The sequence below is a fragment of the Procambarus clarkii genome, chromosome 35 (genome assembly GCF_040958095.1).
Source record: "Procambarus clarkii isolate CNS0578487 chromosome 35, FALCON_Pclarkii_2.0, whole genome shotgun sequence".
Classification (NCBI taxonomy): Eukaryota; Metazoa; Arthropoda; class Malacostraca; order Decapoda; family Cambaridae; genus Procambarus; species Procambarus clarkii.
The window spans coordinates 30797623-30825515 of NC_091184.1; the positions used below are offsets into that span (position 1 = coordinate 30797623).

Below are 27893 nucleotides of genomic sequence, written 5' to 3' on the forward strand. Positions count from 1 at the left end.
TTGTACATTCACCTATGCCAGTGCAAAGACCCATTGCCCCTTCACGAATCATCCAGGACACCGAAATTCATCCATTTAGGACAGCGCCTCCTTCGGGTGGTCCAATGACCCACTTAAGTGTCCTGATCTCAGCAAATGTGCCATTCTAACAAACTAAAGGGAATGGAGCTACCGACATTAGCCCAAGAATGGCATACACGAATCCCCTCATCAAGACAAGGTGACAACCACGAAGAATTAAATTTGAAACAGTACGGTTGTACTAGTCGGAGACTAGGCCTTGGACACTGATCCTGAGAACCATTTCAAGATAACCCTGGGTTACCACCTATCACAGTGAGGAGGAGCCCCCGAGTGTAGGCTTACACAGACGGTATCTTTTACCTAGTGTTTCCCATTTGTAACAGGCAGTCACTGTTCTGAACATGGAGAAAATGCTTTCACCTATGCTGGTAAAGACCTTCCTCCGTAATATCCAGACACCCATATCCATCTCAAACAGGCATGCCATGTGGTGGGCAGTTTCACTCATGTTACCACTGCAGGCAAGAAAAGGGAGCAGAAGCCACCCACACCTGCCCCAGAATGGTGCACAGTACTCGAGTTCCCGTGTCTCATCAAAGCAATATACTGTACATGAGGGGAAATAAATTAGTAATTATGTTATTAATATAATCTGTTCATTTTATTCAAATCTGACTTTTTTGCAGATAAGAAAATAAAAATGTTCTGCCTATTAAGTAAAATACACCATGTCTATTATGCCTATATAGTGTAGTTCTGGCCATTATTATTATTATATATAATATAATAATATATATATATATATATATTATATATATATATATATATATATAAAATGACAAGTGTTGACCATGAAGGAGGAATGAAACAGGAATTTCCTTAATTACTTTCGAATTTAATAATACATCTTCAGAAGGATCACATTATTATTAAATACGAAAGAACTTAAGGAAATTCCCATTTCAATCCTTCCTTCGCGGTCTGACACCGTCACATTTTTCATCATGTGTTAATTTCCGTGATTTACACACAAATATGTATTATGTATATATTATATATATTATATATATATTATATATATAGTCAGTCATTGCTAGTTGTGGTGAGATTTTACATATAGCAATTTGTTACAGGTTTTGTACAAACATGAAAAGCCATTACTTTCTTCGTAAGAATTATTCCCCAGGTTTATGAGTAAATTTTCAGCATTTTACTGCTCACTTTGTGGTAACACTTTCAAAACATAAACAGAATTGTATTCCAATTTAATAGTGTTGAATCAGATATAAACTTATGAACTTCATGCATCTCCATTTATTCTTATATTACTGTTTAGTACAAAAATGTATTTTATAAATAATATGAAAAGACAAACTTACACACAGTCTTAAAACTAAGTGACGGAAAAGAGTAACCAACAGCAAGCATTGGATATTTACTTTTAAATATGGGAAAGATTAAGAAGGAAAAAAAAAAAAATATATACAGTATGTATATAAATATTTTATGTATATATTATATATATACAGTATATACTATTATATTATATATATAATATATATATAATGTATGTATATAATATATTTATGTTATATAATGATTATCTGTAAATACGTGCTGCTGTTGTCAATATGAAGCAAGAAAATGAGTGAGGTGTCTCTCCAAAATGCAGTATCCTTACATTAAAAAAAAAAAAAAAAACAGAAGCACAGCTGTCTTAATGCCAAAGCTGTGCTGCCAAGTAATCTCCTCAAACACACTGTACAGAATCAATTTGACTTGTTTTGAGATCAAGAGACATTTAGATACAATATCTAAAATAGTTCCTACATTAACAAATGGCTACTGTATACATAAGCAGGTTTTGATAGAAATATATCCACATTGGATCAAAAATTATAATTCACAAATTAATATGCACATTTTGTGAAGATGCCACATTTCACTATAGAATTCTAATGCAATACTGCATACAGGACATTACCTCCAAGCAGAGAGCAACCACAAATAACACACAAACTTACTAAATCGAGAATTCCTAGGGGTGTAAGGGGAGTACCTAGGGGTGTAAGGGCAATTCTTAAGGATGGTCTGGTAATTATTTGCTGGATATTCTATAAATAAGACTTATGCAAAGTTTCCTTAAAATTCATCAGCTGTAAAATGACTGCTTACAAATATTTATAAAACTGCCTTTTTTTTCTGTGGTTATCGGAAAATACATAAAAATAGTACAGAGCTATATCTGCAACATGATCCAGCCTCAGTGCATATCTGGACCAAATTTTATCAGTAAAGTATGTTTCAAAGCAGGTTAAATCTCAATTATTCATTCTAGACTAACTATAACAAATATACACACTAATATACAACTTTAGGTCAGTCTACAATAAATATTTTGATTTTTTTTTACCATCATGCATATATATGAACTGGAAACTCCAAACTCAAAGATACTGCCCAGACATTTATCAGAATTATTGTGAAATGTAACATTCACAATAAAAAACAATTTACATTTTTTATTCACATGTAATGTACTGGTCCTTTGAAAAATAATCCTATGTTGTGATATTCACAAAAAAAATGCCCATGACTTGCTGCATGTTATCACCATTTGCAGTGTGTCACAATTATTGCATGAAATTAAATAAAATTACTGTGTATGAAAGTCACAACCATTATCCTGACTACCATTTATCTCATATGCATCATCATTCAAGTTAGAGTTCCTGCTTCAAAGGTTTCTCTCATAGATTTGAGCATACGATTTTTTTTAATTGCGCTCTCAACTTCAGATATTTCTTTAAGTATTTCCTCAAGAGCAGAGACAGCTTTTAAGGCTTCCTGACGAGTGCCACTGATACTAACAGAGTCCGAGGCCAGATGATGCTTAGCAATAGTCTCTAAAGTAGACAACACCCTTGTGCAGTGTGGGGAAGCTAAAATCTCTCTGAGCTTTATGGCACAACTGCTAGAGGCATTTGTTGAGACGGGGCTTGAATTTAAAGATGACTGTTGCTTAGCATCAAGACTAAGAATAGTTGAACCTTGGTATATAATTGCAGAAGATACCAATGCCCTGACTGCATCAATACCAAGGTTGTAATAAGTGACCACTGCACACACCTCTAGTACTGCCTGTTGCTGACAACGATTAGAGAAATGCTGTAACAACTGATGTTTATTAGACGTGTCTTGATCTGTGACCTCGTATCCACACACACAACACTGCTCGTTATTACCAATTTTCACAGGAGATAATTCTAAAAATTCACCATTCACTAGTCTTCCATTGACCTGAGATTCTTTTTTGGTTCTAGGACTACCTCTTGCAGATATAGGCACTACTCTCTGCATATTATCAGCCTTATTTACAATTTCCTTCAGATTACTTTCAATCAAACTAGTACCTATTTTCTCAGTTTGATTTACTAAAGATGCTACACAACTGTCACTATGTGGTGAGGTAGAAGCCCTATCATTGTCACTTGCAACATTTTCTTTGCTACATCTCTGACTTATCACAGAGGCTTTACATGAAGATGTTTGAACAGTGGTTACATCACTGATAGTAACTACAGCCTCTGAAAGTTGAGTATGAAGAGAAGCAGAATTTTTATTTCTCTTTAAGGTCTTGCTGTCTTGTCTGTGTGTTGTACGCTTATACTTGACCATACGACACGAAGTTGTGTGTTTTCTCTGGGTTCCTTTTAGTGCAAAAGTTAAATGGCAGTGTGGACACTCAAAAAGATGATCCTCTGCTTCCATAAGACTCATCTCAAAAGCAATTGTAACACAATCCTGTTGGTGATCTTCTAGTGAGGCAAGAGACCCAAACTTTAATCCACAATCAATACAGCTAAGTTCATTTGCATCCTGTTTATTGTTGTTATTAGTCTTCTTTCTTTTAGTATTTACACAATTCTTTTTAGGGGGACTAGCAAGATTTACAAGAGATTGGTCAATATCCTTCTTGAAAGCATTGACTAACTCTTGTTTATCTTTGGATGGCACTCCTGACGTTGAAGCTGCTCTCTTTCGTTTCTCTGGCTTTTTCTGCACAGCAATAATTCCTCCTCTGACTGAACTAATTACCTTCTCTTTAGGATAAATTTCTAGTGAAGAATCTAGGGTACTCTCTGATTTAGTTTGCAATAAACCTTCTTGGGAAGATCCGATTCTCTTTTTTCTTGGCTGTGGAGGTTTCAAAGATCCCTCTTTCAGAGGAGGCACTTGATGTTCAATAAGAAGAGATACTGAACCACCATCTTCCATCATAAGTTCATTAGTAATTTCCTTTAACTCAGGTGGATTTTGACCATCTTGCACCTGAACTAGTATGGATGATCTGGTTGGAATGTCTTTAATCTTTTCTACCGATGATCGATGTCGTTTGACTCTGGCAGGTGTTTTCTGAGTAAGAGTTAGATCTCCTTCACCATTACTATCACTTTCAGAAAGATCTAAAGGTCCCCCCTTATCTTCCTTAAAAATATTCATTGGTTCCAAAATTGGCATCGTGTGTGATACACAACAGCCAAGTTTTTCTTTAGAAGACTTTATGACTTTGGTGTTGATCTCTGAGCTTCCACACACTATGCTTGTGGTCTTTAAGGTCTTCTGGGGAAATGCTTTCCTTACTGAAGATTGATAACTCTTTTGAATTTCACGATCTGCACTTTCAGCTTTTGAAACTTTAGTTAGATTTGGCATGTTTAAATCTTTTACATTTGCTTCATTAGAACAGTTAAGAATTTTCTTTGGCTTGGTAATTGGCTTGGCAACATCTGACAACTCTGAGTCACTAGCAGTGCTACTATTATTAGCTTCCAGTATGGCTTTCACCAGCTCTAACCTTTTCCTAGGTTTTCTCGCTCCCATTTTATTTTTATCTGCCTTCTTAGAAGGCACTGGAATAAAACCTTCAAAACTTGAAGATTCTGAATCATGACCAATGGATTCTTTTAACAATGAATCTTTCTTTTTTACTAGAAAAGGTGCCTTTGCCATCAATAAAGGTTTCTTTTGCCTAGGTTCTTTTTGCGTACTTTTGTTATTTTTCTTATTTAATGCCGATTTTTTCTTTTTATTGCTTTTTTGTGCTAAAGTTGCGAGTGGAAGATCATCATCCTCTTCTTCAGGCAAAATGTGAGAAAATTCTTTATCAGTACTAAAATTCTGATTAGAGCAGCCAAAAATATTTGGACTTATTTTCTTAACTTTCTTTTTTCTTTTGGCAGTTGAGGGTAATCTAACTATTCCCTCATCAGGAAGTTGCCCCAAAAGTCTATCCTCTGGAGGCTGAAAAACCTCCATAGCTCTTAATTCAGACTTTGGTTTCTTTTTCTTTTGTACTTTCCTAACAATTTTTGCACCTTCAAGTGTGGACTCCTCACTGGCTGTGGAAACAAGGGTACTCGATAACCAGGAATTTTTCTTCTTGGAAACTAATGGGGTCACTTCCTGTACATCATCTTGTACCACTGGTATGGGGGTGTCCTGAACACTGCTCACAATTGCATCAATGGAAGTCGTTCGGGATTTCACATTCTTCTTTTGTGTTTTCCCTATGATGGGGAGAGTCCCACCTGTGTGTAAATTAACTCTAGATTCGGGTGGTAATTTAACACACTTTTTCTTTTCAATTTTCTTTGTAGATTCTTCAATTTCCATAACATTTTTGGCAACATTTTTTGATTTCACATGTTTACTTTTTAATTTGATTGAGGTTCCTTCAGTGTCCTTCTGACCACTGTTAACAGCTACTTTAGGCTGTATCTCTTCCATATTCCCTTTTCTTTGTAGTTTCTCAGCAGTGTCTTGTACATCTTCCTCTAACTTATTACTACAAATCAATCTACCCAGCAAATGTTTATTTTTATTTGGCAACATTTTCAAAGTCAATTCTTCTTTACTTGTGATATCATCAAGTGCACTCGCCAATTTTCTTTTCTTTCTATTTACTTTCTCCTTACATTCAATATTGTCTTCGTTCCCACTAAAATCATAAGTGTCAGTATTCACTTGAATTTTATTCTTTTTTCCTTTCTGCAGCTTCACTTCCATTTCCACCTCACTAGGAACAATACTGCTAGTAGCGTGTTGTAATTGGATTGCCTGCTTAGTGTTAACAGGCACTTCCAATTCTGACTCTTTTGCCAAGCTGTCATCTATTGGTGATACACACCTTAAAGGTTTACTAATCTCCTTCATTCTTGCCATTTTTCTTTTCTTTCTGTTGGACAATGCCACTTGTTCTATATTAGAATCAATTTCTTTTTCTGACCAATCCAGGTCTGAGGAGCTATCATAGGGAACGTATGCATAGTCATCCTGGTTTTCATAGTTGGCTACCTTTCTTCTTCTTTTTGATGTTACAGGCAACTCATCAGAAAATTCCTCTTCTTCCTTTTCTAGATAATCAACCTTTTTTTGCTTATTATCATCAGATTCTTCTACACTTGAATCACCCTCGTCTGTCTTTACTGAAGAGCATGTGCGGAACGAGTAACGAGTATTTATGGGTATCCGCTTATTCCTCAGTCCCATTCTTCCTCCACAACGTCGTCCACTTCGAAAATTGCGAATAACTTCTGGTTCTGAATCATACGAGTCACCACTCTCGTCTTCACTTGAAGAAGAATAATACAACACTTGCTTCTTCCCTCTTGGCAATTGCTTTTCTGCTGCTTCCTTAACTTCACTTTCTTCAGACTTCAAAATTTCTTGTACTTTTGTCTTTGTTTCTTTACAATTAACTAATTCACCTTCACTTGGTATTACTTCGATCATTGTAGAGGTATTAGAATCTGCACTTTTCTTTGTTTGCGAATGCTTTTTCACCACCTCAGCCAAATTTCCCATTTCTTTAATTTTGTTAAGCTTAGCTTTCTTTTCTTCCACTAGAACTTTAGAAGATATAGCAGAACTTGGAGGAAGAGAGGGAGGTATTACAGAAGTCTGAGTAACAGAAGAAACTATACAACTTGCAGTAGCAGGGGTCTCTGTATCTAGTACACATTCTGAATCAAGTGATTTTCTTTTTTTACTGCTAACTTTTTTGGGTGGCTTTTTGTCAATTTTACCTCCAGGTTTATCTGAAACCTCACCATTCTTACCCAAGAGTGACTTTAGTTTTGACCCTATGATCTTTTTACCCAGAGTTTGCTTTCCAAGAGTTTTGCTCTTCTTGAGCACACAATCTTTCTTTTCTACTAGCCCAACAAGCTTCATTAGATCACTTTGTTTCACACAAGTTTCAGCAGGGTTTACATCTAAGGCAATCTTATTAGCTTTATTGCTCAGTTTCTTCAATGGCAATTGCTTAAGTTTCAATTCTGTGTGTTTCTGGGAAGTTTGCGTGCCAATGTTTAAAGATTCAACTTTCTTTTTAGCTTTCTTATCTTTATCAATAACTCCATTTATTTTCTTCTCTGTTTGTATCTTCTTTACCACCTTTGAAGCTTCTTTATCACCTACTTGTTTTGACCTTTTCTTATTTTTTGAACTACTAACAGCACTAGTAACTTGTAAGGTCAACAAAGTAAGAGGCTTGTTTACTTCACTCGCAGTATTACCATCAGCTTTAGCTCCAGCAACTTTGCTAACTTTTTTCTTCAACTTCTCTTTACTTTTGGATTCTTCAACATCGTCATTAATTGGTTGCTTAAATTCTTTTACACTCTCAATACATGTAACATCCTTCAATGCACTCATTTTATGATCAACCAATTCTTCCTCATTTTGTGCTCCTTGATCTAGAACTACATTCTCATTCTCACTCTTACCAACAATTTTCTTTATATCCTTTTTCTCTTCATTTCGAATGTTTTCTTTAACCCTATCACTGTGTCTAGTTTTCCTTAGTTTCCTGGTTTCCAATGCCTTCTTCCTTAATTTCATTCTGACAGTGCGTTTGCCTGGTAGTCTAAATGTATTACTGCCAGAACCACGGGACCCTGAAATTATGGCTTTGAGCCGGTTCTTTAACTCCAAATTATCAATGGAACCAACTGCAAGTTCCAGTCGTCTTTTTACTCCAGAAGAATGGATGAAGGCTGTGGATGATCGGTCATTCTGGGGAGTGTTGAGGCCAGATGATCCTGAAAATATGGTAAAATGTAAAAGTTCTCTAGTACTAAAAATAATCTACCTATCAATTCCTCCTGAATAGTGCAGAACATATACAAAGGGCCTTTAGACAATGACATTTTCATTTAAGCCTAAAATTAAAACATTGAGTGCCCTATTAAAAATGGTGCATTCACATGTCCACATCAGCCGAGAGAATCAAGAACTTTGCTCCCTGCTCAGACCAGTGGTGCCTATGAAGAGATATGTGCTGTTTACACTACCTTTTTCTGTAGTATATGCAAACACAAACACTGAACTGGAAAATGTACAAAGACATGCAACTAAATGGCTTCCAGAACTGAAAAACAAGAGCTACAAGGAGAGGCTAGAGGTGTTAAATATACGAAAGCTAGAAGAAAGAGGCAATATGATTACTATGTACAAAAGAGTAACAGGAAGCGACAACACTGACAAAGAAGAATTCTTGAAAACTGCAGAACAAGAGGTCATGGACAGAGTGGTAGAGGGTTGGAACAAACAAAGTGGTTGAGGCCCGAACAGTCAGTACAGTACTGTAGTTTCAAAGCGACATATTACAGAGTACCAGGAATACGGGGCACCACTAGTGTAGCTCTCATCTTGTAACTACATATAGGTAATGACACTCAAAATATAAATTATGTGAAAAGATACTAAATCACAAATTTCAGAGCCAATTTGAAATTCGTGGATGGTGAAATACAAAACAAGTTGTTCACAAAATTTGTGCAACTGAAATTAGAATATGCAGCATTTGTGTGGTGTCCATATGTTCAGAAGCACACCAACAAGCTAGAAAAGATGGAAGTTTGCACAAGTTCTTTTGGTAGGCCAAAAGAATTTGTGAAACTGATGTGACTAGTAGATTGGAGCAATCTCAGTAAGATAGCTACAGGGAGTCACCAAAAAAACTCCCACAGAAATACTGTATATACTGTACATGGTTTTTCTGTCACTTTTCTGGATGTGGTCAAACGTTGAACATAAGCATTACACTCTAATGCCAAACTTAATGTTAACCAATAAATATCTAAACTTTTACATTTGTCAAATACCTGTAGAATAAATCTGAATATTTATAGACAGCAAAGACATACATTGTGAAACCGCAATAGGAAAAAACTTACTGTCGCCAAACTTGGCTTTAAGTGGTGTGCTAGGCTGGGAGCAGTTACCGTACCGGTTGTTGGGAACCCCTTGGCCTTTGCGTCTCTTGAACCTGAAAAAATTAAAAACAACATTATTCATTAGTACCGTAATGGTTAATGCCATTACGGTACTAATGAAAAGAACAATTATATACAGTATATAGAAAGAAAAGATGAAAAGAACAAATATTATATACAGTATACTGAATACAGTATATATAAATATTATAATGTATTATGTATTATTTATATATATAATATATATTGATATAGTTATCAATTGCTTTAACTCAAAATGGCATATAATTTTGATAATTTTGAATCAACCATCAATGACCTAGTATCCAAATTTAAAATTAATTAAATTTTAAAATAAAATTACCAGATGCTTTAGCCCAGCATTTCTCAACCTTTGTGTCCTTTAAATATTTCTGGGTTGTACTTTATACACACACACACATATGGATTTCATTGTAAACTGAAAGGAGATGATTTCTGTCTTTGCTCTGGATTCTGGTTAAATGAGAAAAATTAAACAAAAATGACTCCCCAAAAGTGCACTTGCATATGATTAGAATCAGTGATACTTTACCACTACCTCTTGTGGAACCCCTAGTTACCCCTGGGGTTCCACAGAACCCTGGTTGAGAAATGGTGCTCTAGACTGTATTTAGATACAGTATTTTAAAGTAAAAACTTTACTTTTACGAATTACTGTAATCAAAATCTTAAGCCTTTACAAATATGTTATCTAAATGTTCTCTATTCAAGAGTGTTTATTCTGGCATAAATTGTCAGGCGGCTTCCCTGACCTCTTGAATATGGCTGCTTATGGCAAGCAAACCCAAACAGCCACATCAACCAAGTCAACCAAGTTACTCCTGTAGTCTTATCAAGTTCCCTCTTCCACCCTTATTCAAGTTATTTTTCATACTTACTACTAGAAAAATTAAGTTATACGTCTGATGTAAAAACAATGTCCTATGATTTTGCACACGGTACTTCTCATTGGGTTTATTCTGTGTCATCTTTCATTTTAAGTTGTAATTTTATTGTAACAATTATAGACTGTCTTTGAATACTTTCTAGGCACAGATTATGAAATACCTATGTCATCTCTATTGAAAGTTTTCTTTCCTTTCTTTTTCATACATGTGGGTACAGGAGAAGACAACTCTAGGTTCTTGTTAGCAGGCTGAACACTATACTGTGCCTAATCCTACAAGTTTTCCCTTTAAATCCAATCTGGGCAATCTGTTTACAGCTAGGCCACAAATTACTGCTGGGTAAACAAGGTTAAGGTGACCCAGTTGACCTTCCTTGCCCAGGTTTCTAACCATGCAATAGTAACTTATGAGGTGTGGGGAAAGGATGCTACCATTGCACCAGACACTGCTTTTCAGTGCTAACATAATTTAAATGGTTTTCCAATTAATTCTTTGAGGATTGGTTTATGTGAAACCAATGGGGTAAGAATCATAAGATATGGAGTGAGAAAGAAAGTAAGGAAGGAGCAGGCCTTTTAATATATGAAGACTGGTACAGATCAATGAATGCCTGCTTGTTGTGCAGTTCAGGATGCTCGAGAATGAGTTTCAAGTTTGTAGAGGTTAAGCTGGCTGTAGTGACTGCACATGATCACTGCTCTTAAAGAAGTAAGAATAGCAAAAAATACTTGCAGGTTATGAAAAGCTCTGTTCTGACAGTTGTTGCTGCTCCCAGATGTATAATATAGTGATTCACTGCACCCATTAGGAATCGAGGAATAATCAGGAAGGAAAAACACATGCCCCTGTTGCTATAACAACTACAGCACCTATAGATGACCGACTGTTGTTGGGTGCTATAAGAGAAATTCCCTTCATTCGGGACACCGCATTTTCAGAAAAGTCTAATATTAAACTCAATTTGTTTGTGTGCCTCTGATTTTATGATCAACGTTTGTTCTGTTTCGGCGATTGCCCTTTTGTGATGGGGCTCACTCAGCCGGTCCAACTCCTCTCGAGTAAGGCACTTGCAGTGCTTCTAGTGACATGGGGTTTGAACATGTAGTCTAGTTAGTGACTGTGCAGAACTTGCTGTATTACAAGTTAATTATTAGGGCAGTGCCCTCATTTATTTTGCAGGGAGTCTAACCTCACTCCTTAATACTGATTTGCAGGCCCTAATGGAGGTATCAAAGGGCTGACCACAAACAACAGTATCTTTCCACAAGGCACAAGAGCAGTGCCGACGAGTAACGAACTTACAGCAAGAGTGCATATAACCCAGAATTTGGCTCCAATGAGAGCTTATCATGACCAGCAGCAGGCAAAGTCCTGGTCCTACCTGACAGGCTCCAAAAAAAAACCTGAGAACCCAAAGACATAAGAAAAATGCTGGCATGAAGCTGCTGCTGAAGACAAAAACTGTGCAACAACATCCTCTGGGAAGAGGATTGTACCCGGGAGTTTTTCTACACCATAAGCCTGGCCCGGAGCCAGGTTTGATTTGCGAGAACTTGGTCAAACAGGTTGTTGCTTGGAGCACCCTGCAGGCCTACATATCTACCACAGCCCGGTTGGTCTGGCACTTCTTGAACAAAACAAGGCACAAAACAAGGCACAAAACAAGGCACAAGACAAAAACAAGGTATCTAGTTTTCTCTTGAAAACGTCCATGTTTGTTCCGGCAATATTTCTTATACTCGCTGGGAGTATGTTGAACAACCGTGGACCTATGATGTTTATACAGTGTTCTCTGATTGTGCCTATGGCAACCCCCATTCTCTTCACTGGTTCTATTTTACTCTTTCTTCCATATCATTCACTCCAGTATGTTGTTATTTTACTGTGTAACAACATTGGGACCTGGCCCTCCAGTATTTTTCCATGTTTATATTATTTGATATCTCTCTCATCTCCTTTCTAGGAGTACATTTGGAGAGCTTCGAGACAATCCCAATAATTTTGGTGCTTTATCGTGTATATGTATATTGTATAAGTTCTCTGTATTCCCTCTATTTCAGCAATCTCTCCCACACTGAAGGATGAAGCGAGTATCGAGCAGTACTCAAGACAGGACAACCCAAGTTATTTGAATAGTAAAACCATTGTGATGGGATCTCAGAATTTGAAGGTTCTACCTTCCCCAGTTGGCGGGAAGGTAGTGCAAACAAGCTCCCATTAGTTTCAAGATACATGATAATTTGTTTACATTATTTGTGGGAGTTCATTTGGCAACTTTGAGGTTTCAGTCTCTTTGAAACCAGCAGGTGGTCTGTATTGGATTGCTGACTTTCTGAATGCTTTCTTGGTGGGGTGGCAGTGTCACTTAATCTCTGTGGCCAGGCTTTGGCTCAGGTTCTCAGTGGGCCAAACAACTCCACAGCTGATGTGACTTTATAGTTGGGAGCCACAATAGGCTTCCCCAGAAATTCACTAGAAAAATTATAAAAATAGTTAAGAGTCTAATATAATTTGCTCATACGAAGCATGAAATATATTGCGAGGCAAGTTGCTTCTCTGATGTATACATTCCTTGCCAGGACTACCTACATCATGAAAATAAAAAGAGGCAAGATTATCTATATCTAGTACTGTATGGCAGGAAAATGGTAATGATCAGAGCAGAGGAAGACTTGAAATGAAGACAGATTGGAGAAGACTTTGCAAACACTGAAAGAAGGAACATTGACAAGGGTATCGGATAAGGCTTAAATTCAAAATTTTGATTAATTTGGAAGATAAAATATAACTTAAAATTACAGTACATATTTCTGAAAAAGTTTGACATTACAAAATAATTAATTTATAACCGATTCATAACTTTCATTCATTCTTACCTGAATCCTTTTTTACTTTTCTTTTTTGTTGCTGACAGTAGAGTGAGGCCACCACAATCAACTAAATGGGCATGGAAGACATTTATGTCCTGGAAGTGCATATTGCAACTAGAGCAGGTCTTCTGATCCTTCCTTTCTGTCTCGGGCACATCTGCATCCGAATTTCTTCTGCTGGGTGCGGATTGCTGCATCGGAATCCCAGGCAGTGGTAAGCGGTATGGCCGATTGGTTGGAGGCTGGTATTGTTGACAGAAACTAAGTGGCACTACACCTTGTCCCTGTATCATAGTATGTGCACACCATACTGATGGGTGCATCTCCCACTTATGGTCCATAATGTCAGCCAAATTCAAAAAGCCGGCACCACAAGAACAACAGATGTACGTGTGTTCCTTGGACCATTCACCATCTACTACAACAGATGGCTCTGCAAACTCAAATTTTTCTTCAGTTTTCTCATCGTGGTCCCCTCTCCCAGACTGCATGCCTGACCTAGTTCGGGTCAGTAGGGGAACTTCCGGATTCTCAGCTTCCTTTTTATCTTCTAGGTCTAATTTTGCTTTAGGATTCTTCAAAAGAATTGGCGTACTAGAAAAAGTTACCACTTCCTTCTTTTGAGCTCCTCTCGATCTCATTGTAGAAATTCCCAAAATGTCAAACAAATCATTTTCCCGTTTAATTCGGGGACAGCTACCATGCCTTTTCCGTCCCTTTTTTAGAATTTTCTTTTGGAACTCCATTTGTATAGACAAACTAAAGTTTTTTATAAATTCATAATCATCACCAAGTGATATTTTAATGCTTTTTTTCCCTTTTAGATATTTTGCAATATCTTTTCCTGGATCAATCCTTGCTTCGTCAGGTACTACTGCTTCTTCCATCACATTTCTCAAGGGAAGTTTCAGATAACTACGGTCAAGATTTGGATCAAATACTTTACAACTAGTGTTGAGATGAAAATTTTTTCCATCCAAAAAATTTATATAGTTGTCATATATATTCCACGAAATTCCAAAATTCCCTCCAGATGAACGTGTGACAATAGACACAACCTGCTGATTGACGGCTTCCTTGTTTAACGAGATTTTGTCTTCAGTTTGGTGATATTTAGCATGGGATATTATGTCATTTTCAGGCACTACAGCTTTGCAGAATTTACAACAATTTTTCATAAAATGAATAGCTTGTAGGTGACTGGAAAATCCCTTTTCACAAGCAAAGTAATAATTGCATTTAGAGCAATAATAACTACTGTTGTGAATTAATGTCTTCCATTTATGAAAGGGATACGAATATTTCTTTTGATTACATTTACAAGTTGCATCACCACTTCTTACTTGATACACATCTTCATGGGTATTCAAATGAAATCTCACAGCATTAATGTCTTGTGATGCAAAGTGACATGACCGACAAACATATACGTGATTTTCTAAAGCGGCATCCACAGGGTCGGGTATGTCCATCATATCTTTTACTCTTTTTAGCATATGGTACCGATATGTAGTAGTTTCCTTTGCTGGCACAAAAGTGTTGCATATATGACATTTGGTAAGGTGATCCTCTAATGGTACATTTAATCTTATAGAGCACAATGGACATTCAGTTTCTAAAGCCTCTAATTCCAGAATCTCAACATCTCCCACTGAATTTGTATCTGTAGGCGTGCTAATAAGTACTTGCTCTTCTCTAATGTAAACATCTTTGATTGTTGGTATACATTTCATCAAGGTGTCACTTGAACTGCTACTTGTGTCAGCAGCAACAGGACCAATTTCATCCACATTTGGTAAAACTCCATCATTAATAACTTCTACCTCCACAGAACTTGATGAATCATCAGTCAACTGTTGTACCTCCTCCTTCACTGATGCTAATTTTAACAATTGATTACCATCTCCATCATTTTCAATATCAAAAGACTCCTTTAAAGAGGTTTCTTGATTAGTATGATTATTTGCTTCAGAGCTGGTAGGCTGGACCCTTAGTGAAACTCCTTTGTCATCTTTTTCATCGCATTTGCTAGCTCCATCTTCTATTACAGTTGATCCCATTAGGCCACTTTTTACTGCTTGGAGAGAATTACCGAGTATCCCAGCGGTTAAATATTCACCATTTCCTCTACATTCATTTTTATCTATATTATAAAATTCATCACAAAGTGGATGCCTAAGACTTTGACCAACTTGAAAGGAATCGATCAATGTCTTGCGCTTAAACATTACTAACTGTAATTTATCACCATCTAGAGATGGATCCGTCCATGAACCTGTTCCTACACGACTTGTAGAAGAAACTTTCAATTTATAATCTAAAGTGGGTTTGGGGAATGACTGGATTACTTGATTTGCAGTTTCAAGGGGTTGATAACTTGTCTCAGTGCTGGCTTTAAACAGTGGATAGCAGGCTTGGGTGGAATCTTCAGCTGATGGATGGCTAAATTCTGCACTAACCTCCAACAGATCAGGACTACTTTCAGCAAAAATTTCATCACTTAATGGATGATTTCCATCAGCAGTGACTTCATTATCTGTTGCCTGGTTGTCTTTAGCGGTGACTTCTTCAAATACTGGCTGGTTGACTTTAGAAGTTGCTTCTGTATCAATCGAGTGGCTAACATCAGAAGTGATATCATCTATTGGATAGCTGGGAGTGACTTCAATAGTTGTTGGATTGCTGACTTCAATATTCTCATAGCTTGACTGGCAGATTTCAGAAGCAACTTTGCCAATTGTTTTGCGACTTGCTTTTGCAGCGATTTCAAAACCTGATGGACGTCCAATCTTGGCGATTTCATCAATTATTGGATAACCACTTCGAACAGTGGTTTCACCAACCATTCTATGATTGACTTCTTCATCTGTTGTGTGGCAGACTATATTTATGGCTTCAGCTAGTAAATGGCCAAGTTCAGAACTGCTTACAAACTGAGAGCTACTTTCAATATATGGACAGTTCACACCAAAAGTGGCATCAGATGCTTTAGGTTGACCTTCAATAATCACTTCAGATCCTGCATGTTTAATTTCAGTCATATTTTTAGATATTGCACAATTAGCATCAGCTGGTTTAAATACAATTTCAGTATTAGCTATAGGTTTGAGGTGTCCGATCTGAGTTGGGGCTTCAGTTACATTGTTGACATCTGTGAAGGCTTTAACTCTTGTATATTTGGCTCCATCTGTTGTACATTTAGCTTCAGCAGTTGGGTCAGAAAATTTATATTTAACTGCAGTAGTGATTTCAGATGCTGGAGGATTGAATACAGTGGTGACTTTAGCTCCCAGATGTTTGACTTTATCTTTGGCTTGATGTCTCAAGTCAGCAATGAAATAAGGTGCTGGTCCAACATTATCTGGATGCGTCATGTCTAGTTTGCCATCAACCTCTGAACTGGTGATACCAGGCTGTACATCAGCCCCTGGAGGGGTAATGTCTGGTCTATCAGGCTTTGGATGTGCAGTATCTGGTTTGTCATCAACCTCTAAATGAGAGATACCCGATTTGCTATTAACCTTTGGACGAATAGCATATGATCTGTCATTTGCCTCAAGAAGAGTGATGGCTTGTCTGATATCACCTTCTGGACAAACCATGTTGGGTCTGTCACTAATCCCTAGATGTGTGATAAGTCTATTATCGAACATAGTTAATTGTTTGTTGGTTTCTTCCAGATAACTAATCTCAGCTGATGGGCAGACGACTTCTGTGGCTTTAGGCGATGGTGGGTGAATGATATTAAATTCCTCAGATAACAGGTTGATTTTAATGTTATCATCTATTGTTGGATGACTAACTTTAAGGGTTCCAGCTGATGAGATTCTGGAAGGTGGGATGCCAGTTTCAGTGGCCTCGTATGATGGGTAACTAATTAGGGCAACTCCAGTTAAGAGGTGGTTAAGTTTGCTGACTTTGGTCAATGGCTCATCCATTTTTATAGATTTATCTGATAACTGGTTAACTTTGGTTCCTTCAGATAGACTGATAGCTGCATTTGACTCATTATGAGTAACTACAGTAGCCTCAAATGATGGATGAATGCCAGTGGTTTCAACAGGAAGATGTGGGACTTCAGTAGGCTTAGCTGGTGAATGGGTGACAGAAGCTTCAACTAATAGATGAGCAACTTCAACCGCATCTGTTAATGGATGGGTGACTCCCGTGCTCTCACCCAATGGAAAGGTAATTTCAGTGCTCTCAGCTGATCGGTGCACAAGTTCATTAATATCAACTGGTAGAGTATATACTTCTTTAGTCTTATCTAGTAGCTGGGCTCCTTCAGTGGTCTTACGTGGTGGATGGGTGACTTCAGTGGTTCTAATTGATGGGTAACTGAGATCAGTAGCAGCAAATGATGTGTGGCTATCTTCAGCAATACCAATTGACGAGTGGCCGATATCAGCACTCAAAATTGGTGGATGCTTGTTTTCAAAGACATGGGCTAAAGAACAAGCACCATCAGTGACTTCAGATGACAGGCTAACATTGTTAGCAGGTTGACTAATTTCAGTATCAGTAGTTGATGGGTTCCGAGTATTGTTGGCAGCAGCTGGAATGTGCATAATTCCCATGGTATTATGAACTGAATGGCTATTTTCAACCACAGCAGCAGCCTGTAGGTGACTTACTTTAGTGTCATTATGACATGTCAACACACACTCATCCATAGTACCAACTAGTGATGTAAGATCCTTTGAAGATTTAGCTGCAGGAACTAGTTGGCTACTCACTCTCACCTCGGCGGGTAAACAGCTAGCTTCAATATCCTCGAGTGATGGACGGACAACTTCAGGAGCATTCTTAACAATACTGGGAAGGCCATGATTAATTTCACCTACAGTGTGACAATCATTTTCCTGCAGTGTACTCTGAATAACTAAATTTGTGTAAAAAGAACTACTTGCACATTCAGAATGAGCAAGACCTCCACTTGCTCCATCTGGTGGATAACATTTACTTTTTGGACGACTGTATTCCGAGGCATTTCTGAATGAGCCATGGACACTGGGAGAGGTAGACTCTTCGTGAGGAGTGGCTTTGTCCGAGGTAGTGGAAATCTGAGAACAGGGTAAATTAGTGTTCAATTCTACTTCAGAGGGACTCTTGTAACTATCTTGGTCAAGGGATTCAGATTTGTCTATGGGAACTACTGTGGTAAATATATGAGGAGAGACAACTGAATTCTGTGTGCTATTTGAAATGAATAAGGAACTTTTCACATCTGTGATAGGCACTTTTGAAATCACCTCCTTTGTAGCGGATCCAGCAGAATAGTTAGCTTCACTTACAAGAATTTCATTGGACATGGTACTCTTATTCGAGCTCAATGGTACTGAAGGGCATCTTTCTTTTGTAGTAACTACTGGCAGTTTACTCTTGTCAAGCATTTCTGACAAAACATCTGCATCACCGACATGGCAATCTTTTGAATGACACTCTTTACTGCTATATAATTCTTCTGGGCAATCTTTTCTTTTAATTAAAACCTCTTTTAATGAAGGAGTCTCTTTGGCAAGCTGTAATACAGAAAGATCGCCTCCAGACTCTTTAGAAATAACTCCTGTAAATTGTACAGAAGATATTCCTCCACCAGTGTGAGAGGAGCCGATTACATAATCATCTTCATTAATAAGACCAGCTTTTGCATCATCGTTGATACTTATCTTCTCAGGAGCCAATAGACTCCCATCACACTCGGATGAAAGACTTGTTCTTTGCAATGATGCCTCTAAATTGGGGGTTATATCAGTTTGATTTTCCAAGAAATAATCCTTTTTAACAGTGCAATCTTGTAATGCAGAACCATGAACAATGGTGTTCCTTAATAATGATATGGGCTCTTGTGAAGATTTTTCTATTAAAGAACCAATCCGTAAGGCATACTCTTGTGTTGAATGAATATCCCCAGAAATGCATTTTACAGACAAATCTTGAGGCACCTCAGCAGCATGTGATTTACAAATAATTGGAACCTCTTTTGAAACAGATTTTACAGATGTACAACTTTGTCTTACAGGAGAATTGGAAACCTCACTAAGCTTCAATATCCCTGATTTTGCTAATAAAAGATTATCTACGTTATCAGCCGATTCAATCATACTTATACAGGGCTTTGCTTCTTTGTCACAGATTAAAGGAACATTTTCTCTGTTTCCAAGTAGACATGAATCTTTTTCCAATTCCACAACAGGCACTAATGATAGCTGGTTACTGCCTTTTAAAGAAATGGGGGGAACACAGCAAATTTTTAAGGCAGACTCTAGCGATGAATTATCCTCTCCCAACACTGATTTCCAAGGTGACTGGTTTTCAAGGTGTGTGGTGCACTTTTGACGAGGAAAATCATCACTAATAGGCACAGGTGACTTTCCACTTCCAGTTAAATTATCCAGTGCAGTGTTGGATATTTCTTGGAGGCAGCCAGCTGCATTATCCTTCTCTTTTCGTGATGTATTGCAGTTTTGGGTTTGACTAGAAATGGTTTGAGATCCTGAGATAAAGGTTTGGCATAAATTACCACCAGTACTGGACATGTTACTACAATTATTAGTGCCTAAATCTTTTAAAGGTACCTGCGAGAGTGAGCTAAGATCTACAAATTTATCTGATGAAGCAATTAAATAAGACGAAGACTGGCCAGTGTTAGTAACATCACTTAACAATCCAGAAACAGAGCAAGAAGACTTAACACACTTATTGTGACTATCACACATGGCCATCTTGTCTGCAAGCTTGACAGAAGAATCTGATTTAACACAAGTTAATGCTGATATGTATGTTTGCTGTGGCCGATTTTCAGACCCTTCCTCTTCTGTAACTGGTTCATTTGGTGTAACAATAGAAGGCAATTTACATGTACTTTTTGCTTGTAAAACATTTTCACGAGACACACACTTCCCAGATTCTATCGAATATAACGAAGTTGAAGTATCTGTAACTAAATCTGCTCGTTTCTGAATTTCACCATAACATAACTCAGGCTGAACAATATCACTACTTATATTCTTAATAGATTTGATCTTCTCTGAGATACAAACCTCTAAAGTAGTTCTTTTTTTATCACAATTATCATCAACAGAATTTTCCGAGTCCACATTACTCAGTAGCATGGTAGAGTTTTCTACGGGCATAGAATGTGTACTGGTGTCCTTCAGGTACTCTTTGTCCAATCTCTCACAAATACTACCAATTTTCTTAGTTAGTTTCTCACCTGGTAATGAAGACTGGAAACCATCCACAGAATTAGAATTACTTGCCAGTGGAGAAACGGGAAGGCTTTCATCAGACACATCCGACAATATTGCAGCCACTGCATCGGAAATTCTGACCATGAGTGTTCCCCGTGACGCATCTGAAGGAGTATCCGAGAACATGGGTGTATTGGAGTTGCTCTGAAAACCTGAGACAGAAGAAAGGCCTGAAGATAAAGGAGCACAAAGGAGAGAATTTTCATCATCCGAAATGGGTTCCAAGTACTTGTATTGCACACTTTCACACTCGGTGCTCACGAGAGATGTTGGAACATTAGATTCATCATTTGTTTTGGATAAATCCATTTCTCGAGCACTGTCGCATAGTGTCTGTGTTCCTTTTCCACTGCACAAATCAACATTTTTACTTGTCATTAAAGGAGTGCTACTTGTTCTTTTATCTATTTCAGTGGATCCACCATCACTATTATCAGAACTTTGTCCTTTCCCCAAAAATACATCATTACCATTTTCACTGCATTCAGATTTTACATTTTCAAGGATTTTTGCACTATTACCCTCAACATGTTTAGCCCCCAGTGTTAAGTCAACAGCACTCTCATGACTCGCCACATTAGATGCCACTTGTAATAGACTGTTGGAATGTCTTTCTTCAGAGTCTTTAATGTTTCTGTAGGATACCTCACAAGAAACAGCCTCAGTGTTCGTACCGAAATGCTGGTCACTTTTATATTTAAAGTCCTTTGAGAAGCACTTTTCCTTATTACACTGAATCTTGAGCACATTTTTAATTTGTGGATCTTTACATTTTCCTGCACTAACATCTACTTTATCTACACTACCTTCTGTTCTGATTATATCACGACCAAAATCCTTTACTCTAGTTTGTTCATGATTTTCCACTAAGTGACCAGGCAAAGAGGAAGAGACATCAACATTGGTAGCCTCTAAATCTGAAATATTTTCAGCACACAATTCTGTTGCACTATCACTGTTACACACATTTGTATTTGTATTACTGGTAATTGGAAGTCTTAAGGACACATTATCGGCTGCAGCAATTTGGCTATTATCTTGTTTTTCGTGTGATTGATTCACAGAAACTTCAGGAGTTCTTTCACAAACTGTTGAAGAAGTTTCTCCACTACAGCAAGGGTTTCTTGAATCACTTTTACTATTAATGTCCGTACTGGAAGAATCCTTACTCTGGTGAGCATTAACAATTATGGCAGTGTTGTTGTTATCACATATTTTCTGGACACTTCGTCCACTCTGCACCCCAGAGTCACTTTTAGACAATAAACAAGACATATCTTTATGTAAGCAGTCCTCAGATTTCTCCTGTACCTCGTCACACTTGACAGTGTTAAATGCAGAGAAACTTTGCAACACATTAGGGCCATTTTTCTTAGCTTCGGTGCGGTTATGTAACTTTTTTACCATTTCCTCGAGGGAAATTCTCCTCCTACCCTTTGGGCTTTTCAAACACCTGGGTAAGGTAGGTGGTGCACACTTTGCAGACACTGTTGCTAATCCATATCCACCAAGAGCTGCCTTAGGGTTAACCTCTGGGTTCCCCATAGAACAAAAGCTTGACGAGTCACCCGAGGTCTCATAGCATATTGACGCAGAAGATTTCTCTTCTTGCTTAGATGTAATGATAGTCAACTGTTTAAAACTTTTACCACAGATATTTGGCAGTGAGCAGGTAGGGTTGATGGGTTGGGAAGATGTGTTAGAAGCAACAGTGTCTGTTTTAGCACTACAAGAACTTCTTGAAAATATGTTTAGAGCTGTGCATGATGCCGGTCCTTGGCCTTCCCCATTATCAGTCTGAGGGAGGGACAGCACATGGCATGGCAAATGGAGCCCCTTATTGGAGCTGTAAGAGGATGTGTACACCCCATTGGATAATCCTGCATGTGAGACGAGACCATTGATGCGACTGGTAGTTGGACACCCAGCCTGGCCATGTTCTACTAACATGTCTGGAATGAGATGGGCATTGTCCTCTCTAGAAGTTGGAGAGGCCTTGGAGAACTGCCGACAGCTATCTGGTGGCTTATGGGTAGGAAGAGCACTGACTGCATCTCCAGAAGGCATGCTGCTCCCATTAGAAGGGGAGCACAGCCCACCTGGCTTCATCCTGCTCCTCAATGCATGCCTGGAATAAAAGCACAAATTAGTACTGTATAACAAGAAAAAAAGTTAATACCAAACATACATAAATATAGTACATATACACACTGTATACTTTATATACTAATTGGGAACCCCGCAGTGCCTGGATAGGTCAGCTGGTTGGTCTGTATGCCCCCTTCCCTCCTATTCCCTTCCTTCCCCCTTCCCTCCTATTCCCTTCCTTCCTCCTTCCCTCCCTCCCATTCTCTTCTCCCCCTCCCTCCCTCCCATTCTCTTTCTCAGAACATGCAATATAGACACCTAGTAAGCACATGTTACCACGTTATTTTAACCATTGTTATTTTGTTGGAAAGCTAAGAGGGGGGGGGCCATTGGGGGTTGATCCTGACCCCTATGCATGAAAAAATTTACATTGGGAAAAAAGAAAATACATTGGATGATAATTTATACATTTCTGTTCATCTAACACTACACAATCAACCAATTATTTTACATCTAGATCACCAGTTATTGTTAATAAAGTAAATAAAGAGAGATATAAGAACATAAGAATCAAGGAAACTGCAGGAGGTCTATTGGCCAATACGAGGAAGGCTTATTTATATCAACCCAAACTCGTTCATATATAGGTTTAACCTACGCTTTAAACAATCAAGGGTTCCCACATCTATTATGTTACCCGGTAATTGGTTCCAAAAACCAACAAACCTATTATTGAACCAGTATTTACACAGGTCTTTCCTAAATCTAAACGCTATATCCATTGCTTCTTGTGCTATTATGTGTTAATATATTTAATACCTTATTAGTATCCCCTTTGTTATGCCATTCATCCACTTGTACCAGTCCCCCATCCTTGACCCTCCACCCCCTTCCATCCCAGACCCTCCCAGCCCCCCCTGTTCCAGGGGCATCAAAGGAAATTAAGACCTGACAGAAGACAGTCAGCTTCAAATTAATGCACTCAAACATAGATGGGATTACAAACAAAGCATGCAAACTTTGGGGGGAACGAGCACAGGAGGAAAACCCAAATGTAACAGGACTCACAGGGTTCAGTCCTTGGACCTATCCTGTTTTTGATACAGTACTGTATATGTAAACGATCTCTCAGAGGCAATAGACTCTTTCCTCTCAATGTTTTCTGGCGATGCAAAAATTATGAGGAGGATTAAGACCGAGGAAGATAGCAAGAGGCTATAAGTTGACTTTGACAAACTGAAGGAATGGTCCAACAAATGGCTACTAAAAGTTCAACTCACATAAATGTAAGGTAATAAAACTAGGGGCAGGGAACAAGAGGCCAGATGCAAGGTACTAAATGGGAGATGAAGTAGGTACCAGATATCTGGTATCAGGTATCAACCAAGTCCTTCAAGAAACGGATAGTGAAAGATCTAGGAGTTGATATCATACCGAACCTGTCTCCTGAAACCCACCCACATCAAAAGAATATTGGCAACAGCATATGCCAGGCTGGCTAACATCGGAACTGCCTATAGAAACTTGTGTAAGGAAGCATTTAGAACCTTGTATACATGTATATGTTGTACCTAATAACCAGTTGCCTAACAACCAAATTTTCATGAAATATTTAATTTTTCCAAAATCTTTTCTTATGAAATACAGTAATAAGTTTTCATTGTATTATATATGATTGCAATTTTATGTTATTTAACACTTACAAACATTTTATCAAATCTAACCTATATAACCTAACCTAATATATCTTAGTCAGAAATTCATGTTCCTAATGTAATAGATTATCACTGTTAGAAAAGAACCAATCTGGAAAGAAATATCTGAAAAAAAATCATTCTGCCTGTTCGGCACATCAGACCTTACATACTTGGCCAAGAAGTGCAGTTCTGGCTATTAGGCACGACATACATATGCAAGAGCAATCCTAGGGTGTGCAGCTCCAGCATGGAAGCCATACTTTGTCTAGCATAAGACAACACTGGAGAAGGTTCATAGGTATGCCACCAGACAAGTTTCAGAACTAAGAGGTATGAGTTACGAGGAAAGCTTCATGAATTGCACCTCACATTCCTGAAAGACAGAAAAGTTCAGCGAGACATGATAACCACATACAAAATTGTCAGGGAAATTTGCAGGGTAGATAAGGACATTATTTAGCATGGGTAGTACTTGCACCAGGGAATACAGGCGGAAACTGAGTACCCAAATGAGCCACAGAGACATTAGAAAGAACTCTTTCAGTGTAAGAATAGTTAATAAATGGAATGCATTAGGAAGTGATGCAGTGAAGGCTGACTTCATACACAGTTTGAAATGTAGATATGATAAGAGCTCAATAAGCTCAAAAACTCTTCATTAGTTAATTGACAGTTGAGAGGTGGGACCAAAGACCTGAAGCTCAACCCCTATAAGCACAACTAGGTAAATACAACTAGATGAGAACATATATTATTACAATGACCCCACTCACCCAGCTTCCTCTATTCCAGGGGTCTCCAAACTATGGCCCACAGGCCACATCCATCCCACTACAATACACACACAGTAATCACACTAACGTGATGTATCACTGAGAAAATCCATAGGCGCTGTGATGATTCAAACCTCAGTGCTGGGTAATCACATGCACATGCCCCAGACAACTAGGTCACGACATGGTCAAAAGGATTGCAAACTGTTGTTCTATTGAGCCCTTGAGGGTTACCGAGACTTCCACTGAAGCAGAACCAGGGTTTCACGCAACCATGTTTCCTTCTGAGCATGTAGTGGCCTAGTTGTCTGTGGCATGTGCTTGGGAATACCCAGAGCATAGGTTCGAATCTTCATCATAGCACCTACGGATTTTCTCATCCCACTACAAGTTTTATCCAGCCTACAGTAACTTGAAATATATAGATATATATATATATATAAATAATCAAATTAATTATTTCCCTTCCTTTTACTCAAGTCGGGTAGTTGACATGCTAAGTTCCCATCTGCTGTACTCCCTCCCATGACACTAAGCTAGTGTTGTAGGTCTGGAATATCCTAACTTTCAGTCACATACAGCATATGCTTGAAGATCTCACAAACAATAATCATTCAATGTTAACTTCACCTCTGCCTTGCACTTGTGTTATATGTGTAGAATGCTTTAGAGATGACCCAAATCCCTCCTTCTTGCAACATCTCTGAGCAGCAATTATTTCGTTAGAGCATTTGCTAAGGTTTGACATTTTTACTCATTACTGTATATGTATATTATTTCTCAATGTAAGTACTGCATCCATTCTTTGTAATTGTCACATTTCTCTTTTGTTCTGAATCATATCATACCGATACAAAAAAAAATAAAATAAAAATGAGATCCAAATAACTCTTATCCATTCCTATATAAAATAGATTTTTTGACATGAGAAAATGTGTAAAATATACGACGTGCTTTTCATATTGAAAATTTTGGAGACTATGCATATGCAAGAAATAAAAATCTACTACACATATACAAGGAAAAAAAATAGACATACTATTTTTTCTTCGCATTTTCCTAACTTTTTGCATGCAAAAATACCATTCCATATAAAGTTCTTTTCAATTATTATTTTTTGTTTCCATACAGAGTGGCGCAGCATAAGATAACCATACAAAAAATTGTTTTTTTTATTATGTAAACACTAACTTTAATACAAATTATTTACTTGTATTTAAAGTTACCTTGTTTAAAGTTAGGCAATCATAGATATTTATCCTAGCATAAAACTTCAGACTTACTTTTATTTAAGGGATTGTTTACTCAAGCTAGGCAGCTTGTTTTCATTTTATGGAATAGCAAAAGTTAGGCCACTGATGAGTAATGATGTGAACATTCATTAGACGAGAACTTTTAGCCAAGGCTGGAAATATCTTCATACGATCAAAAATGATGAAAATATAACTGATTGTACCTCTGTTAATTGAATACAGGTCACTTTGAACAGTTGGCATAAACCATATTCATCTAACTTAGCCTACACCACAATCTCACCCAATTCTTAACATCTTATTCTCTATAAAATCCGCAAACAAAATCCAATGACAAACTTTATACAAACAATGAGGTAAATGTGTCTTCAACATGTTCAGCTAGCTACACCTTTCTAGATATTGTAGACTTTCAATTTTGGGCTAGGTTAAGATGAGGTCAGGTTTGGACAAATTATATGATGATTAAGCTTTGGAAAAAGCTACAAATCACACAACTGTTCATCAAACAGTAAATAAAACTTAAGTTCTATGATGATAATGTACTTTTATAATAAATGACACGAGCACTTATGTAATGAAGATATTACATAACTGACAATCAACTTGGCTTCATAAAAAAAAGCAAAGAAAAACTCAATACCAGGAACTATTTTGCATACATTCACTTGAAACAGTGAACCCATAAATCGGGTAATTACTCAACCATCTGTAATAAAGTGGCACGAGTGAGCACACCTTGACGAGGCTCGAGGTGTGAGGAGGACGCTCACACACTGCTAGGGTCATGTGAGAGTGCCACCACCACCCTGGCACCCTGCTGGGGGGGTCACATCACCTGGCACCCGACTAATGTCCACCAAAACGATCAATAATACCACTCAGGGTCACAGCCACAGGCTACACACTCCAACACTCTCCTCCAACAACATGCCCGTGTTTATGTTCTCCCTCACGGCAGGAGGGTGGTGGGGGGCTGGTGGTGGTGGTGGGGGGAGTGTGTGTGGGTGATGGTGGCGGGCCATGGGGCTCCTGCAGGCCACGAGGGGCCTCCTAGAGGCCAGGAGGCAGGATAAACCTAGGCAGGCCAGGGGGCTCCTTCACCTCCACCGTCACCAACTTCACCATTTTGGATCGCATTTTTTTGTTAATTAGCAAAAAAATATCAGATTAATGGGGACCTTGGTGTGCGTGGTGCCCCCCGGGGCGGTGGCGCCGTCGGCGGCAAGTGTTGGAGGAAGGTTATCACGATCCGGGAACAATGCGAGAATTAAAATATTTTGGGTGCGAGGAGTATGCAATGCGCGAAATTTTTAACCCAGCCAATGTTTCCTAGTCTCAAGATTTCACTCGAGTATTTCATGCACCTTTAAGTCGGTCTCGAGTCCCCGCAGCTGTCCACTAGGGCCGAGAAGACGGCTAAAACCTTACCTTTGATTTAACCTTCCAGTGCCATAACAATTTGGGTGAAATATAAGGAAGAAGGAGGTTATGTTTACTATCTGACGCCAACAAAGGACAAGCGTATGGGATGTTTAAATCGTACCTTCCATCACTCGGGCCTGGTCCCCGGACGGCCAATCACAACTCGCCAACTGCTTTACATGACGCAGGTGGAGGGTTCTCATTGGTGCGTTTGTTGTAGACTCTGCTAGTGAAAGCAATGGGAAACTAGCCACATTCGAGTAAGAAATAAACACATTAGAAAGCATAGCGTATGACTTA

The 27893-nt window shown here is 38.2% G+C and overlaps 1 protein-coding gene across 6 annotated transcripts; it reads right to left on the minus strand.

The window, feature by feature from the left end:
• Nucleotides 1-1277: 1277 nt before the first annotated feature.
• LOC123768487 (uncharacterized) lies at nt 1278-27783 on the minus strand. 6 transcript variants are annotated; one of them, XM_045759079.2, is made up of 5 exons: nt 27600-27699; nt 24313-24515; nt 13111-22485; nt 9267-9358; nt 1278-8129 (listed from the first exon to the last, which is right to left on the minus strand). In XM_045759079.2, the coding sequence occupies exons 3-5, from the start codon at nt 22464-22466 to the stop codon at nt 2743-2745; spliced, it is 14835 nt and encodes a 4944-aa protein (XP_045615035.1). In that variant the 5' UTR covers nt 22467-22485; nt 24313-24515; nt 27600-27699; the 3' UTR covers nt 1278-2742. The 6 variants fall into 6 exon arrangements, with proteins under 6 accessions (XP_045615035.1, XP_045615040.1, XP_045615037.1 ...); XM_045759084.2 differs by lacking the exons at nt 24313-24515; nt 27600-27699 and adding an exon at nt 27715-27783; XM_045759081.2 differs by lacking the exon at nt 24313-24515 and having other exon boundaries at nt 27600-27720.
• Nucleotides 27784-27893: the final 110 nt, after the last annotated feature.